This window comes from Rosa rugosa, chromosome 2 (assembly GCF_958449725.1).
Source record: "Rosa rugosa chromosome 2, drRosRugo1.1, whole genome shotgun sequence".
Lineage (NCBI taxonomy): Eukaryota > Viridiplantae > Streptophyta > Magnoliopsida > Rosales > Rosaceae > Rosa > Rosa rugosa.
In genome coordinates, this window is record NC_084821.1 from 48,603,944 (window position 1) to 48,621,843 (window position 17,900).

Genomic DNA, 17,900 nt, shown 5'->3' on the forward strand with positions numbered 1-17,900 from the left:
AGACTCCCTCTTTATGCCTATTGTAATCAGGGGTTTAGGCTAAATGTCCCCCCCATGTATTCGACAGTTTCATTATTCAAGGCGTGAGGGCAGCCGCACCGGCCCTTTTCATAAAAAAAAAAAAAGACTCCCACTTTTCTGATTATAATCGTGCCTACGCAATTGTTTATCTTTTCTCTTACCACTGGGGCCCACTTTTACTGTTACGAATAGAGAACCAAGACCGCACTCTCAACTTCAATTGGAACGGTAATTTTTTTTCTTTTTCTTTCCAAGCTTTTTGTCCATCAGACTTTATCTTTGCACGTGGTAACCGTTCACTCCTCTTATTCTTCTTCTTCTTCATCTCATCTCTCTCTCTCTCATGTTGCAGCCATCTCCAGTCCATGGCAACAACAGCAGTACTTTTCCACTTGCTCTCTCTATCAGATTAGCAATCCGCTGCTCATTGTTAGGGCTTCAAGAGTATCGGCCATGATCTTCTATTACGGATGGTCTCTATATGTGTTTGGCTTCATCTCACTTAAATGGCGAGACTGAAATCTCAGATCTGTAAGAAAGGTGCAACAAATTGGTTTTCTTTGTTAACTTTAGCGAATTGATTCTTTTCTTATGTTTGGTTGTTTCTTGATTTTGTTTTTAGGCTCTTACATGCCCCTTTTTGTAAGGCAGATCTAAATTTTAAGGTTAACCTTTGAAGGTTAGAAACTTAGAATGTAACTTTTCATATTTTTCAAAAAAAGCTGAGTTCTTTTTATGATCACTGGATTAGGAAAAGTTGGGATAATTTAGAGTAGTAACTAGGATTTCAAAATAGGTTCAACATTGTTCTTTACCTTCCCTAAAAGTGTACTGGGTTCTTCCAGAAACATGAGAAAGGCTGGTGCGTTTTAATTAAACAATTTCAAGTCATGTTTTATCCTTTATAAATTGTGTTGGGTTTGGGGTTTTGACCTTATAAGTCATGTGAATTTGTGTGGGTCTTTCGTATTTTCTTGTTGTTATCCATTAGATTTTTGCTGAAATGGTTAGCAATTTATATTTTTTCCTTTTAAGACTTTCGTTGTTTCTATTATCTATAGATGTAAGACAGATAGTTGGAAAACAAAAGAGAAGCCTAATTGGTTTCTGTTGGTGCAAGAGAAGTTGTACTCTTATCTTTAGCCAATGTACTTTCCAAGTCTTTAGCATTGTAATAGACTAAATGAGTAAGCCAGATAGTGATTTCTTATTTGTTGTTGTTGCCTTGTTGGGTCTGAATTTTTGTTTGCAGAAAGGACTTGTCGTAATGACATCACAAATCAGGGGTCACTGGATCTTACACATCATTAGAGAAGGTTGGGCAATTTGATCATTTAGAACTTGTTACTCTTTACATAAATGAATTCCAACATAATCTATATAAAATAAGGCTTTTGCCCGTGGAGTTTGATACTCATATTATCTTTATGAGCTAAAAAATCTCATATACATATGTTTGTATTTTTGCTGGTTGGCTGGGCATGTCAATCAAATGATAACCACAATTTATTTAAATTTTTTCTCTTAGCACATAAGAGGGCCAGAGGGTGAGTTCGAGTTCGAGGTCATAGATGTGTAATGTATAACTCTGTTTAGCCAAATTAGAAGCATTTTGTTGAGGTGGTATGACCTCTGATCCATTTCTTGATTTGCAGGTTTGCGAACGAGTTTATCAGTCCTTAGTTGAAGTGATCAAGTTGGAAGAGTTGCAACTTGCAAGTAAATGACTTCATATCTTATCATGTGTGATGTTTTGTACTATACTACATTTCAATGTTATATCCTTGTTCTTGCTATGGACTTCACATGATTAGCTTTAGTAATAAGAGCTTTTGGCTTTATTAGTTCTACTAGGTAACTTCGTGGGACAATATGAACTACATTAATGTACAAGGTATCTTACTAATATAGTCATATATGTCAAATGTAAAAGATAACAAATGACTCTATAAACTTGCAATTAACTATATGGTATTGCCTACTGGTTCTAGTAAGTTTATAGGATGCTACCTTTTGATAGAGAATGATTATGTTAAGTTATGTTCTCATGCTAAAACATGTCAATGATCCATATAGAGAATTAACGGAGAAATAGAAAGATTTGTATTGAAGGGTGATTTTAAATTTGTGCCAACACCCATATGTTGCAATTGGAATTTAGGTTTGCAGTTTGCTCACAGCTTTTATTGCAATTGTCATTTAGTGTTTGATTAACAGCTTTGTTCATGTATCTCCGTATCTTTCATTTATAGACAGATTTTGCAGGAGGTGGAGTTGCTGTTGGAGTTTCAACTTGAAGTTGTAGTCATAAGCCATTGAAGTTATGATTAATTTAGACTAGTATAGATGTACTGATGTATTCCAATTAGTATAGGAGGGTAAATTCTTGTTAGTACAAGCTATGTATCTATATTTCAATAGTAAGAGACTACTGTATTATTTTTATTTATCAAAATTGAGGATTTAGTATATATACTGTAATCCGTTTCTACAAATTTTTTTTTTAAAAAAAACTTTTTATTGATGAAGGCACGAACAAAACAAAAGTGGTTTGTATATGTACTGTAATAAATGACCAGTTACAAATGCATACGTGACAATTTCAATTACATGGGCCCACCAAGTCAGAAAGTGAAACAAAGTCACAAACTAAAACATTCGTGACTGTTTTTGCCAAAGCGACGGCCCTACAGGGCACTGACTCAATTATAAGTGGCTGCAACGTAGCTGTTGCAGATAGACACATTTATTCGTGGGTAATTGGTTGCTGTTGGGTCAAAGGCACGGATAAAACGTATGTGGCTTTTGCTCAAATTTGTAGTAGTGAATCCACCGAGGCACCGAGGTATTTGATATAATCCTTGCAACCCAATTAAGTTGAGAGTCAACCTCCCTTTTGAAGATGGATGAGATTAAGATGTATAGGCCAACAATTAAAGCCCATAAGCATCTGCTTGAAAAACAAAAACAAAGCCAATCGTCATTGAAATGGCAATTACAATTATACCACTCTAAATTACAAAACCAGCGCTAGTCTTTCTCAATTTTGTTAACGATCCATCAAAATCTGATTTATAATAGTTAATCATAAGAGTTAGGACGAAACCATCCTACTAGATTTTATATTATATTTACTCCTAAATCTAATTAGAGCTAGTCGTTGAGCTTTCCAGAATTCTTGCAAAAGATGTCTAACACGCAAATTTGCTTCCCATATTTGCCAAACGAGTCATCAATTTTTATCTAATAAGGAAAAAATGTGGAGAAGACCAAGGCCTAAATATTTTCATTAGGTATGGCAGGATGAGTAAAAGATTTGAGATGTTCCCAAACTTCTCGAAGTATGCAAACAATTCACAATGATCCATAGTTTCAGAATGAAGTTGACAAAAAGGACATTTGTCTTTTTTTATTTTGGTCAACAAGGACATTTGTCCTTAAAATTGGTAAATTTGGCTAAAGTTTATTTTAAAGGTATAACATAGAGAAAATTTTAACCTTAAGAGGTAATTTAAGTTTAAAGTTGAGTAGCTAGAATCTCAAAGGAGGCCTCCGAGCTTTTCAGAGTGACCTTGGTAGAAATCTAGCGTTTCGTACATTTGCGGCGGTGAACTCGCGTTCCCCAGACCAAGCACCGGTAGGGCTCCAGCGAGAGGGTAGCGAGGTGACAGGCACGGCAACGGCGCAGGCGTGGTGAGAGCTGTGATCACTGACGGAGTGTCGTTTGATCACGGTGAAGATTGGTTCAAGGTAGTCACATCGATCAGCGGGGCTTCCAGAGGCGGCTTAAAGGAGTTTTGATCTGTGCTCCTCGAAAGCGGTCGACGGAGGTTCTGATTCGCAATCGGAGGTTCTAAGGCAGAGGTCGTAGTCAGGTCGTAGAGGAGCAGCGGGACCTTTTGTGATTCGGGTCGGGTTGGGAGCTTCTCTCCAGACCACGACAATGGTGGAGAGTCGAGGCCGGTTGCTGGAGCAGTGACGGGGTGCCACCCCTTGGTGGCTCCGATCTAATCGCTCTGAAGGAAGAAGGGAAAAAGATGGGTTATGGGCCGTGGGCCTCTGTCTGGTTGGGCTAACCCTTTTCCTTTCCTTTTACTATGGCTGTCACTCGGTCGGTTCGAATCGGTTATAGGTATTACCAACTTCAAAACCAAAGCTTTCGGCTTCAAAATTGAGCTACCAATTACCAACCAAAATTTTCTGTTTTTAATCATATCTACTAAATTCGGTATTTTGGTTTTCGGTATTACCAACTTTAGGACAACCAATTCTTTGTAATATAAATTAGAATGAACAAAATTAGGTTTTTCAATTTTATAGCCGTAAACTTCGTATTCATCTACTAATCATAGCTTTCTTTTGTATATATGACATCAAATTTTAGCCATCTTCAATAAAACTATGTTATTTAACCTTTTTCGACTAGGTTACTCAAAATACATGTACTATTAATGTAGTATATTGAGTAATGTTCATACTATTATGAAAAATTTTATGTTTACTTCTTAATATACATGTATGTGTATTGAAAACCACAGTATATAAAGCTAATATTTAGATAATCGAAAGATTCGGTATTTACCAAAACCAAACCAACTTTTTTGATAATTTTCGATTTCGATTTTATCTGTCAGTTACAAAAAAGTTGGTTTACCAAACCTAAAGTATCTATTGGTATTCGGTCGGTTTGGTAATTACCAAACCAAGTGGCAGCCCTAGCTTTTACCCTGTACTACCCTTGATCGTTGTTGTTTGCTGATTAATGAGTGGCGACGTATACCAATGAAGTCTTAGGCGTCAACGCTTGTCAAGTTGGTTGCTCTGATTTAGGGTTGGATAAGTGTATGGGTGTTTTATTTTTTACATTTTCCTTTTTAGTTTGGTTTTGTTTTCTGCTCTGCATTATGCAGACTGATTTGTGCATCGAGATCTGATATGAGGGATTCTCGAATTCCTCTAGCTTGACCAAGAGAGGTCGTTGGCTCCTTTCGATTATTAATGGAACTTGATTCTGTTCCCTTAAAAAAAAAAAAGTTTAAAGTTGGGTAATTAGAAATTGGATTAAATTCAGTTTATCCCCTTAAGGTTTGGGGGTAATTTCATGTTAGTCCCTATCCTTTCAATTTAATCAGTTTAGCCCCCAAGCTTTCCAATTTCAATCAACCGTGTCCAATTTCTACTATTCCGTCCAATTTTGACCGTTAAGTCTGACTTTTGAGGGCTAAAATGGTCATTTCAAGACAAAAAAAACTAAAAGAAACAAAGGATTTTTTTTTTTTCGTTTTTTTTTTCATTTTTTTATGTTTTTTTTTTCATTTAATTTTTTTTTCCATCCTTTTTTTTTTTATATATATATAAATTTTGTCTTCAACCTATACACCACAAGTTATAATAGGTTTATAAAAACAAAAAGATACTCTAGGTGGTTGAAAGTCGCTCACTGATTTACGATATTTATGATATATCTCCGATAAAGAGAAGAATTTTAGGATATATCCTCAATAAAGTGAAGAAATGTATGTGTAAAATTATTTTTTACAGATATTTACAGATAAAGTTTAAAATCGTGAAGAAATATCTGTGTAAAATCATTTTTTACAGATATTTATAGATAAAGTGTAAAATCATTTTTTACAGACATTTCTTCACTTTATTGGGGGTATCTCCTAAAATTCTTCACTTTATCGAAGATATATCACAAATATCGTAGATCAGCGAGCGACTTTCAACCACCTAGAGTATCTTTTTGTTTTTATAAACCTATTATAACTTGTGGTGTATAGGTTGAAAACAAAATTTATATATATAAAAAAAAAAGGATTAGAAAAAAAATTTAAATGAAAAAAAATAAAAACAGAAAAAAAATAAAAAATAAAAAAACGAAAAAAATAAATAAATAATCCTTTTTTTTATATATAGTTTTTTTGTCTTGAAATGACCATTTTACCCTCAAAAATCAGACTTAACGGTCCAAATTGGACGGAATAGTAGAAATTGGACACGGTTGATTGAAATTGGAAAGCTTGGGGGGTAAACTGATTAAATTGAAAGGACATGGACTAACATGAAATTACCCCCAAACCTTAGGGGGGTAAACTGAATTTAATCCTTAGAAATTTTATTGAAAATAGTGCCTATGGATCACATCTCTACTGTTAGGAATGGAGCTAGGCTTGGTCTTTAGTGTCAAAGCCTCAAAGGTTTCACTAAAATTTAGAATACTCGAAATGTCCTTCCACAAACATAAAATTATTTATACAACCATTATGTTCAAAGGCCATTACTGAAATTTGATAATTGTAAATTATTAAAAAAAAATTCAGAAATCAAGCGGAACAAAAGTGGGATCAAAACACCTTTGCAAACAGTTCACAATTTGTATAAAAGGAGAAGGAGATAATTGTATACAGGCAAAATAAAAAAAGTGATTCGGAGAAGAAAATCCAGAGACCTAGCTAGGTTGTGAAAGTGGAGCACGCCAAGTATGCTTCTAAACAAGATTGATGAGTGTTTCAATTATGAACATAAACGAACATGGATAATCAAGATCTATACACTAACGGTGCAAGTCACCTAACACTTATAAGATAATCTCAACTGTTGATATTTATAATCGTTTTTTTAATAATTAATTAGTGTATTTGATGAAAGGGTTAATTACATATAAGTGCATATTTGAATGTTTTTTTAGCCATAAGGCCACCAACTGTTTTTTTTTCCCTTATAAGGCTACTAGATTAAAAAATGTGTTAAATTTTGGATATAAAAAACCAACATATTTACATAAATGCCACTAGAGTAAAAAGTCAACAATCATCCTCTCTCTGTTCTCCGGCGAGGTCTCCGGCCAACTCCGGCGAGTATCTGGTCGACCTCCGGCCAACTCCAACGGGTCTCCGGCCGACCTCCAGAGACCACAAAAGCTACTGTCACTAACATGAAAAGCTACTGTCGCTAGCAACAAAAGCTGCTCTGGTAAGATTTCCGGCAACCTCCGGAGAGGTAGAAAAAACTACTGTCATCAGCAACAAAAGTTACTGGCAACTTCCGGCGAGGTAACAAAAGCTACTATCATCAGCAACCAAATCTATTGTGACAAAAAAAGCTACTGTTACCAAAAAAAACTTTTCTCCCCAAAACCATAATCTACTATCCCCACCAACAAAAGCTATTGTTACCAACACTAAAAGTTACTCTAACCAACAAGAAATGCTACTCTCACAAACACTAGAAAGCTACTCTCACCAACACCAAAAGATACTCTCACAAACACCAAAAGTTACTGTCACCAACAACAAAAGCTACTATTACCAACACCAGCGAGCTACTCTTACACTAAAGAGCTACTCCAGTAACAGAAGCTACTTTAACCATAAACAAAAGCTACCATCACCAACACAAAAAGCTACTGTCATTAGTAAGAAAAACTACTATTACTAATACTAAAAGCTATTCTCAAAGACTTGCAATGCTCAAACAGAAGCTAAGGTTAATGTGTTAAAAAAAGCTACTCCATTATAACAAAAACTACTATTAATGTGTTAAAAAACTACTCCACTATAACATAAGCTACTGTTAATGTGTCGAGTCTTGATACATTATATACGTAAAGTCTAGCAATTCCACACAACAAAACCAAAAGCAATCAAAACAATACAAACTAACAAAACCATCCCCCTATCATACAAGAGCACAACTCTTTTTCTCTCCCCTGCAAAATTCCACAACAGATGAATTCAAACAAATCCAAACCCATTCATTCCAATAAATCACAATCAATCAAACCAAACTAAACACCGTCTAATTTTTTTCCAATAACAAAAATCAACCTAGAAGCAGGAAATACAAAATGAAAATGAAGCACCGGAAAACGTAAACAGAAAGAGAGAGCGAAGGGTCGACAGATTGAGAAGAAGATTGGATTTAGATATGAGAGCAATTTGCAGCTTCTGCTACTTCCATGGCGTTCCAGATGTTCTTAACCACTCTCATTTTCGCCTTGGTAGGATTCAACGGAGCCGAGGCTTGGAGACGACAGAGTTGTGGCTTGGAGACGACGGAGCCGAGCTCATCATGACTCAATTTCGACGCCCGCCGCCACCAGTTAAATTCTTTGATTAAGACGAAATATTAGATTCTGGCTCGATGGACAACAACTCAGGTTCTTCATCTTCTTCTGCAACCACCATTCGTTTTCGATCGGAGCTTTGGGATTGCCGCTGAGGAGTTTGGAGGCTTGACAATCGGAGCTTTACTCCAGAATCGATGACCGAGTTTTCGCGCGGGCGGTTCTGTATTGCCGAAGCTGAACGAGTTGGTGTCGGAGGAAGGGTTTGCTGGAGAGAGAGAGAGAGAGAGAGAGAGATCTGTAAAGCCGATCTAATTGATTTCGTTCGGTGAAAGGGCAATATGGTCAGATATGAAATATTTTGAAGAAGCAAGTGGCCTTATGTGTACAAGAAAAAATAGGTGGCTTTATCACAAATTAAAGTTTCAAATTGACACTTGTGTGTAATTTTCTATTGATGTAATCTAATCATCCATTCATGTTGGTGCAGGTATTTGATAACCACCCATTGATGTATTTGAGTGTTTCATAGATTGTCATAAATTTTCCATTTATGCCTACTGACTTGCTGTTTCTGCCATTTCCGTTGCTTAGCGAAATTTTTGCCAATTAAATATACTCCAATTGGCGGGCAAAAGAACAATATTTGCAAGAATAACTTAATTAGAAGGCTGATAGTTGCAAGTGAACCTATTCAACTTTCATGTTTTATCCACTAGTTCCGAATTCTCGAATTAAAGGCGTTGTCTACGATCACTTCATAGTTGCTCTCAGATATTGTAAATATGGCACTTCTACAGCTACAAAGGCTTTTCCATAGCGTATTAGGTAAATATGGCACTTATGGAGCCAAAGACAAATTTTTAATAAAATTTAAATGGAGTAGATCGGAGGTGGTCATAATGTACATGTAAACTTAAGCGAATTTAGATGCGTGGTAAGTTATTTTGATTTGTACAATAAAATTGCTTTTGTTTTGTTTTGTTATAGATATAAATCTAAGATGAAAAGATATATAATGTTTATAGATCTATTATGTCAGTATATTTCTGTCTATCACTATCAACATCGATGGATATAAAAAAAACGGTAAATACAATGACGTACTCATGGTAGTTTTTTTTTTTTTTTTTTGGGTCGTTGAGTGAGCTACCACTCTGGGGCCAGGAGCATCGACTTAGGTATTGATCCCTTCCCAGGGGATGTTTTTCACAAGCTGGGGTTCGAATTAGAGACCTTTTTTTTTTGTTGCTGAGTGAGCTACCACTCTGGAGCCGAGAGCAACTTGGGTATTGACCCCTTCCCAAGGGATGTTTTTCAGAAGCTGGGGTTCGAACCAGAGACCTCCTATTACCAGGAGAAGTCCTGCAGCATCCGCCTCACTTGCAGCCTAGCATGCTTCCACTAGACCAACCTCATTGAGTGGTTTCTTTCAATTTCTCACAATACAATTATCCTTATATATATCAACTTAAAGTGAAAAGATAAATCAGGTGTTTTCTTCTTGAAACTGTTTAAAGCTAATCGTTGTTTAGAAAACCGGACAATAACACTATTTTATGAGCCACAGGCATCACAATAACTGTGTTTATATATCATGCCAAAAAGCTTGGCATAAAGGTAATGTGAGATAGTCTAATAACGGTCCCGTTCCCCTGGTCAGCTGCTAACCAGGGATTATTTGCTCAACAATCGTCCGATTTCAATCGGACGGTTGACATGTATCATCTCTGAAAAATTTAAATACATGTCAACCGTTCGATTGAAATCAGACGGTTGTTGAGCAAATAATCCCTGGTCAGCAACTGACCAGGGGAACATCACTGAGTCTAATAATACTTACGATAATCTGATTTATCAAGTGAAGGGCATTTCTGTAAAACTCAAAAAACCATTTTCCATTTGTTTCTGGAACTAGTGTAGCTTCTCAAAACTTCCACATGCTCTCTTTCTCACACCCTGAGAAATCACAGTTGAGTTGAGTTAAGGTGACCACCGCTTAGAGCACCGAACAATGGCGCCGTGGATCGCTGCAACTAGCCAACTCGCGAATATGACGCGGCTTTCCTCTCCCAAGTCCGTTACTAACGCTAAAGCCGTTTCCCTCCTCCAACGGCGAGGCCTCGCCGGCGGTGCTGGTAATAATGTAACCTTTAACCTTTCCACTCTATCCCATTTCATCTTCTTCCTTTGTCCTAGTTCTGTTAGTAGATATTATACATGAATTAACACTTGTATGATCTGTACATGCAATCTTTGGGCTGGTGGAACTGGGTGGCAATGTTTGCATGGTTTTTAGTTTTTTTTTTCTTTCCAATTGTTAATTAGGTGTACTTGTATTGATTTTGGATTGAACAATTGCACTCCTGTCTAGTTTAGCTGATGTTCAATTGCTCGTGTCATGAAAATTGTGGAAAAGCTCGATCGATTTTACTACGAATGCTGCTAGTTACCCTTTAAGTTGACATTTTAAATATGTAAGTACTTGTTTGTTTTACTGTACTGCAGATCATCATGGACCTCCAAAGGTGAACTTTTGGGAGGACCCCTTGAGTCCATCTAAATGGAAAAAAGAACATGTGAGTTTTTTTTTTTTCCTTTCTTTTTCCTCCAAACTGATAACCTTCTCTGTGGTACACACACACACACACACATTTGTAGTCACACAATTGAGTTTACTTGCCACATTTAAACAATGCTACAGAAAGACCCTGTTTTTACATAATGCCACACTCATTCTCTAGCATTTTTGATTCACTTTGGTTTATTAGTTTCTGAGGAAGATCTATAATTCCTGCAAACAAATAAAGTTGATTTTCAAAGCTATTAATTCTTCTTGATCAAGGGTGTTTACATTGTCATATGAGGCTTTAGCTCAGAGGAGAATAAGGGAGAGAAGAGGCAATATATATCTGAGAACGGTTATGTTGTCCATTGAACTAGGGGATCTGTTTGAGTAAAATTAATTCCTGATACTGAATACTTTCACAAGTCACAACTAGTGCTTTATGCTCAATTCAAACTTATTACCTATGATGAGTTAGCCTAGTTAACAGTAAAAACTGTAGAAATCTTATGGCTTGCTAATTACCCCTTTTCCTTGTTGGCATGGTGGCAGTTTTTGACCGTCTCCTTAGCGGGATGGGGGTTACTCATCTATGGGGGTTACAAGCTTTTCACTGGCGACAAGGTCAAGAAGGAATCTAAAAAGGAAGAGGTATTTTTTTCCCTATTGATTATGAGTTTCGACTATCCTCATTCCTCTCATAATGTCTTGAAACCAACTCATCATTTTCAATGTGTGAGGTCGTTTCTGATCTACTGCATTCAATGACTGTTCTCATGGTTAGAATGACTGGGATATGCCACAAAGATGAGAAAATACTTTCAGCACTCCTAGATCTGTATGTGTATCTGGATTTTATGGCCACCTTCTGTTGTGTTCGATCTTTCATTTATTTCACTCATCCATATATATGAACTAGCAGTTGTTGAATCTGGATACGTGGTGATTAATTTTAGGTATATGTAGTCATTTTTACATGCTAGAAATGTTCTTTTATTCATTATATATGATGCTAGCTATAGGTGTTGTTCTTCCTGGACCTGAAACATTTGGTTATGTGTTGTTCCATGACCTTCAAATTATTTCAAAAGTAATATGGACCTTAAGCATTTGGTTATCTGCTTTCTTTGCTTGCAGATCACAGTTCGAGAAGTGCCACGCTAGCTTTTTGCTTGTTCTTGATTATGTATGCGGACAAATAAAATGGTGTCCTGGAATCAGAATATCTACAATGAGGATTCAAACTAGTGGACACCATAGTTCTAGGCTGTTTCCAGTTGTAAATCACTTGTTCGTTAAAGGTACGTTGAGGAGTATTTACTGCTTTTTCTTGTATAATCATTTTGTCTTCTGTCCATATGAGTGATCCCAACGGTTTTGGCTCTCATGTCTCTCCAACTGCATCTAGAAACTCTTCTCCTTTTCGACTAATTGGTTGATGCATTTACAAATTCGCATTTGCTCTAGTTGCTTTGGGCTGAAAACTTTTTATAATAAATGAAGAAAGGTAAAATCTAGTTTATACACTGATATTTGTATAAAAATAAATTGTTATTGTACATATAATTTTGCATTACACAATCCTTGTGGACCTCATTATACTAATGATACTCAAATATGTGTATAAGTTATCACTCAAATCAGATTTTATTGTTATCACTCAATCAGATTTTATTTGTAAACATAATTTCGCATTACACAATTTTTGTGGACCTCATTTATACTAATGATACTCAAATATGTGTACAAGTTGTTATTCAAACATTTTTTAATAAATTTATCTTTTGCTCTTTCATGTCTGGTGAAATGAAAACAAACCTTCAAACAGATCGGATTTAAACCTTCTAAACTCGTATTGCCTACATGATTAGCGCCTGCTGCTCTTGGTGTAGTCACTATAATCTTTCTTCTAATTCCCGAATTCTTTTGACAACTTGCTTTTATTCGGGCTTCAATATTATCAGTTGACATCGTTGTTGTCTGATGAGTTCTGACTGTCTATATTATCCGTGACAAAACTATAACATGTTGTCTAGTTAATTATTGTTAGTTTCATCCACTACCTCAGATAAAATATAGTTTCCTCATGTATATGAGTCTAAAATGTACGAAAAGAGTTCAATGATTCTCATCATTTTGTACGCAAAAATATTGAATATGCAACGGTTCATCTTTACTTTCCTCTCTAATATATAAATCAGTGTCATGTTAACATACTTTCTACAGTTTGTCATAACTTGTGAACGTCCACACAAGGAAGGTATGAAGATTATATCCTTGAATATGCAACGGTTCATCTTTACTTTCCTCTCTAATATATAAATCAGTGTCATGTTAACATACTTTCTACAGTTTGGCATAACTTGTGAACGTCCACACAAGGAAGGTATGAAGATTATATCCTTTGTTCTTCAGTTTTGATTGTTCAATTTTTGTACGCATACTGTCTTATTAGTTTGAATTCTTCTTTGATGAAAGACTTTTTAAAGGGTCCTTGACCAAAAGCACCAAAATGAACAAAAATTATCCCACTTACCCCGGTAAGAGATTTTTATTCCTAACTACACAATTTGACAGTAAATGACCATTTTACCCTCAATCAAATTAATCAATTACAGCTACAGCTGCCACTCTGTCTCCTTTCTCTCCACAGACGCAGCGGACTCTCTCTCTCTCCGAAGACGTCTGCTTTTCTCTCTCCCCGATCCTCCAGTCTTCTTCGTCGACGGAGTTCTCACCGGCGATAGCGACGGCGACGACGAGAGCCTCCAAATCTAGATGCTCCCGCGCGACTTTACTGAGCCGACCGGAGGCGCCGTCACCGGGATGGTTGAGAATACCGATCACTGGGCGGTAATTGAGCTTGGGGTCAAGCGCCGTACACCTCTGCAAGGAGTCGGAGGCGGCGAATTGAGTGGGGAGCAGAATGTCGGCGTCGACTGGGCCTTGTCGGAGCTGACCTCGTTGGAGAGGGAAATCAAGAAGGGGATCCGATGATTTTCGATGGTCTTCAACCTCAGTCCTAGTCTCACCTTCACAGCCTCTCTCTACCATGGTCTCTGATTCAGGCCATTATTATCCTGCAACAGTGCTACAGAGGCTGAGCTTGGATCCCTCAGCAACACCCAACGTCCGACCGGTGCAGAGGATTTCTCGGTTTGCTCCGATATGGTGCCCAGAGTATTTCTCTGGGTGGCCAAATAATTTTTTTTTTTAGTGAAGTGTAGGCAGAAAGAAAAAAGAAAAAAGAAAAAGTTTTCTACAATTTGTTCTTATTCTACACATGCAGAGCTTTGAAAAAAATTTCATCATCTAATTTGGTCTTGTTTACTTTATACAATCTGTTCTTTTCTTCTTCTTTTATTTGGCAAAATGGAGGCAGAAGGCCCGGAAAGAAAGAAAAATGAAGAAAAAGAATTCTATTGGGGAGCAATAGGCGCCTATTGGGGGGCAATAGACGTTTTTAAATTGATATAATTTCTTCGTTTTTTTTCTTTAAACAAAGTTTTATTTGTCTAAATTTAGGGAGATTAGTTCATATTCTGGCAACCGAAAGTTCTATTAGGGGACAATAGACATCTATTGGGGGGCAATAGACGTATATTGAGGGGCAATACATGGCTAATAGACGTCTATTGGGGGGCAATAGATGGTTGATAGACGTCTATTGAGGCAATAGATTAGTTCATATTATGGCAACCGAAAGTTCTATTAGAGGATAATAGACGTCTATTGGGGGGCAATAGACGTCTATTAGGGGGCAATACATGGCTGATAGACGTCTATTGGGGGGCAATAGACGGCTGATAGTCGTCTATTGGGGGCCAATAGACGTCTATTAGGGGGCAATAGATGTCTATTGGGGGCAAAAAAACTTTCCGGTGAGATTTTCAGCAAATTCCGGTGGGCGGCAGCCGGTGACCGGATTCTGGCGAAAGTTGGCCGGATTCCGGCGAAAGTTGACCGGATTCCGGCGAAAGTTGACCGGATTCCGGCGACCGGTGACGGGCTCCGGCGAAGTCTCCTATGGTTTCTCTCTCTTCCATTTTCTCTATCTCTCTCTCTAAGTAACAAAGAGGTGAGGGGTATAATGGTATTAAAAAAAAATTAAAAACAAAAAAAAAATCTTAGTGGGGTATTAGGGAAGACTCCCTTAGAGTGTATTGGGTAAGAGAGAATTAAAAAAACTTAATGGGGTAAGTGGGAAAAAAATCCCTAGAAATGGGGTAAATGGACAAAACCCCCTTTTAAATGAGGACTTATTAAGGATTTTTAAAACAACAGTTAAATGATTTGTATATTGAAAAAAAAAAATCAATTAAAATATTTATCTAACCGTTGATTTAAAAATTTTCATGAAGTTCTTATTTTAAAGTCGATTCTTGCAGTAATTGCCTCATATGACTCCCCATTTTTTTTTTTTGAACCAAGTAATCATTCATTAATCTCAAGCCAGAATGGCACGGATACATACCTTCCATTGCCAACTCTAGGGCAAGTTTAGGACGTGGTATACTAGCACCACCCATTAGACAACCAGTGCTCACTTATTCAGAAGCAAGCCTATAACTATGAAAAATCTAGAGCATAGTACATAGGCATATTTCAACAAAAAATTAAATTTCCTCCTTGCGATCCAAGCTAGGATTAGGAGGTTGGGGTGGGTCCCTCCTCCTGGATCCCAAATTCGAAACCCCATAGACTCATAGCCCAAAACTTGAAGTCCCAAAACATGATTGAATTGGAGCACCCAACTTTGTGTGGACACCCAAGAGGGTTTAGGCACCCAAATAGAATTGGGCCTCCAACGTAAATTGGGCCACAAAACTAATCTGGGCACCCAACCCAACTTGGGTTCACCCTTTGCTGCACTGTTCACGATCGCAGTCTCCAAACCGTGGTTCCGGCGAATGACGTTCGACGTCCCCTTCCAGAAGCGTCTTCGCCTCGCCATCACCCCGCCGTTCATTATCGTGAGTCCAATCGTCGCAATAGCGAGCCTTGCCCTGTTCCTCTCCAACCTGCCATGACTTGTCAAAACACATTTGATCCACTTCAAGCCATTTGGTACCACTACCACCATGTGTATAAAGATTAGCACAAGACAAATAAATACTGATTATTAACTATATATAGTACTAACAAATAATTTTCTGAAATAAAAAGGTGATATATGTCTATCACACATTGGAACAATAAATACAATATTAATGAGGTGCTCTTATCTTCTGTCTTTTTTTTTTACTTTGTCAAGGGGAACCCAAAGGCTTCCTAGGCCCAAGATAAACTCCTTCTGTCTTTTTTTTTTACTTTGTCAAGGGGAACCCAAAGGCTTCCTAGGCCCAAGATAAACTCCTTCGGCGCATGTGAAATGCTCCAACTGTGCATTGCAGCACAATGCCTGACCACTTTGATAGCTTCGGGGTTCGAACCTAGATTGGGGAGTACACCCAACTAGGCAAGAACCACTAGACCATTTGCAGTGGTTCTCTTATCTTCTGTCTAGTTTACTTAATTCCATACAGGACTTTAGCATGATTTTACAGCAAAAACTTGCCATGGAAGGTTACAAGTAAACCTCCACAGCTAGGATCATTTCATTTACTTCTATGTCGTCCCATTCTGGAAATTTGTTAGGTCGCGTTTCTTGCACCATCAGTTGCATGTTGGTAGAGGTTGGTTTTCAACACATAACGTTGGCGAAATCCATATTGCTGACATTGTTGGCTTTAAGGAGTCAAACCAATTAATGCATTTGTCTGCTTTCCAAGCTGAAAATACCATCGGTGACGTATATAGAATTTGGATGACACTCTGGAAAGTCCAAGGCAGACACACAAATAGATTGATTTTTATCCAAAAACAAAGCATCACTTCCAATACTCTCAATGGGTATGGGTGAGTCCATCACCAAAATCATATATCAATTTATCAACCGTGACGATCAGACAACGATCAATATCAAGCAAGTGAAACCTCCTAACCATCAATAGATCTCCCCTTGACGATTCCACAAGGTATGTATTCATAACCTCATGTCGGCGCACAAATTGTTCACCATACATGAGTTGAGTAATTCTTTTTCTGCTGACATCAACCGCAAAAACCGAAAAATCAACATTTGTGCCACCACAAACTAGAAATTGACCTTTGTAGCAAACTGCATGTGTGAATCTGATAGTCGTCCCACTGTCTATGAGAGTCCAAGTATCTTCCCCCGACTTAAAATGGGCTATCCTGGTGTCAGCATTATAAACACGCTCGTTATAAATTACTAGAACTTGATAATCATCAGGGAACGAAGAAGGGTCAGCAGACAGTACAACTTTCTTGATGTAGTAGGAACCTGTTGCTCGTACTGGTGGAACGGTTGCTGGTACCGGTGGAAGGGTAATGGTGCGTCCGGTGAAAGGGTTTAAGAGGGTTATTGCTACCAAATTGCCTTGTGCATAAGCCAACCAACCATGGGAAGATTCACAATACTTCATGTTATCGTAATTAGGTACATTATTCAGTTTCAGCTGAAACTTGTGAGTCTTGTCTTGTGTAGCACTACGCAAGGTCATGCTTCTTTCGCCGCTCTGTTGTTGCTCTGTAAGAATCATTAGAGGAGGCTGTTTGTGACGTGATCCGAAGCGTTGCTGCTGCTGATTTAAAGCAACTAATTGCCAATGCTTGCGGCAAACCACACCAAACCGAATGTAGTCATCGATTTTTAGCAACTTGTCTAGCAATGACGGACGCACGTTGGGACGAGTGGGGGCTGCTGCCCCCAGTGGATTTTTTTCATTTGCTCAGCAGCTTCATATATGTATGTTATGTTCATTGGTTTTGCCCCCAGAGGAAGAGGAATATGCTGCCATGCCCCCAGAGGAAGTGTAATCTGCTGCCTCACAACGATTAAACTAAAGAAACTTACACGTGTAAATGTATGCAAGCATTTGGCTTTTATAATCTTACATGGGAAAGTTAGCTGCTTTTTCTGCATTACCAAGTTCAAATTGAACAAAGCATTAGATTAATACCCACAACTCCACAAGGCACGCCTTTTCCAACAACAAATTACAAATGAAAAAGAAACTTCATCAAGGACTAGGCTAGCTAGCTAGCTTAGGGTACGTGCTAGCCTGATACCTTTGGAAACTTACACGAGCAATCCAATCTTCATGACTAGTTTGAAATATCTTTTACTATTCTAAAAAAAAAAATCTTTTACATTGCTTGGTTTTTATACAAGAAGATTGG

The 17,900-nt window shown here is 37.6% G+C and overlaps 1 protein-coding gene and 1 long non-coding RNA gene across 2 annotated transcripts; both read left to right on the top strand.

Moving 5' to 3' along the window:
- Positions 1–304: 304 nt before the first annotated feature.
- Positions 305–2,492, top strand: LOC133733506 (uncharacterized). The gene is made up of 4 exons (XR_009857745.1): positions 305–561; positions 1,274–1,337; positions 1,677–1,740; positions 2,274–2,492. It is a non-coding gene; the product is annotated as an uncharacterized LOC133733506 (long non-coding RNA).
- A 7,584-nt stretch (positions 2,493–10,076) lies between these two features.
- Positions 10,077–12,042, top strand: LOC133734613 (uncharacterized). The gene is made up of 4 exons (XM_062162227.1): positions 10,077–10,227; positions 10,598–10,668; positions 11,208–11,306; positions 11,793–12,042. The coding sequence occupies exons 1-4, from the start codon at positions 10,104–10,106 to the stop codon at positions 11,817–11,819; spliced, it is 321 nt and encodes a 106-aa protein (XP_062018211.1). The 5' UTR covers positions 10,077–10,103; the 3' UTR covers positions 11,820–12,042.
- Positions 12,043–17,900: the final 5,858 nt, after the last annotated feature.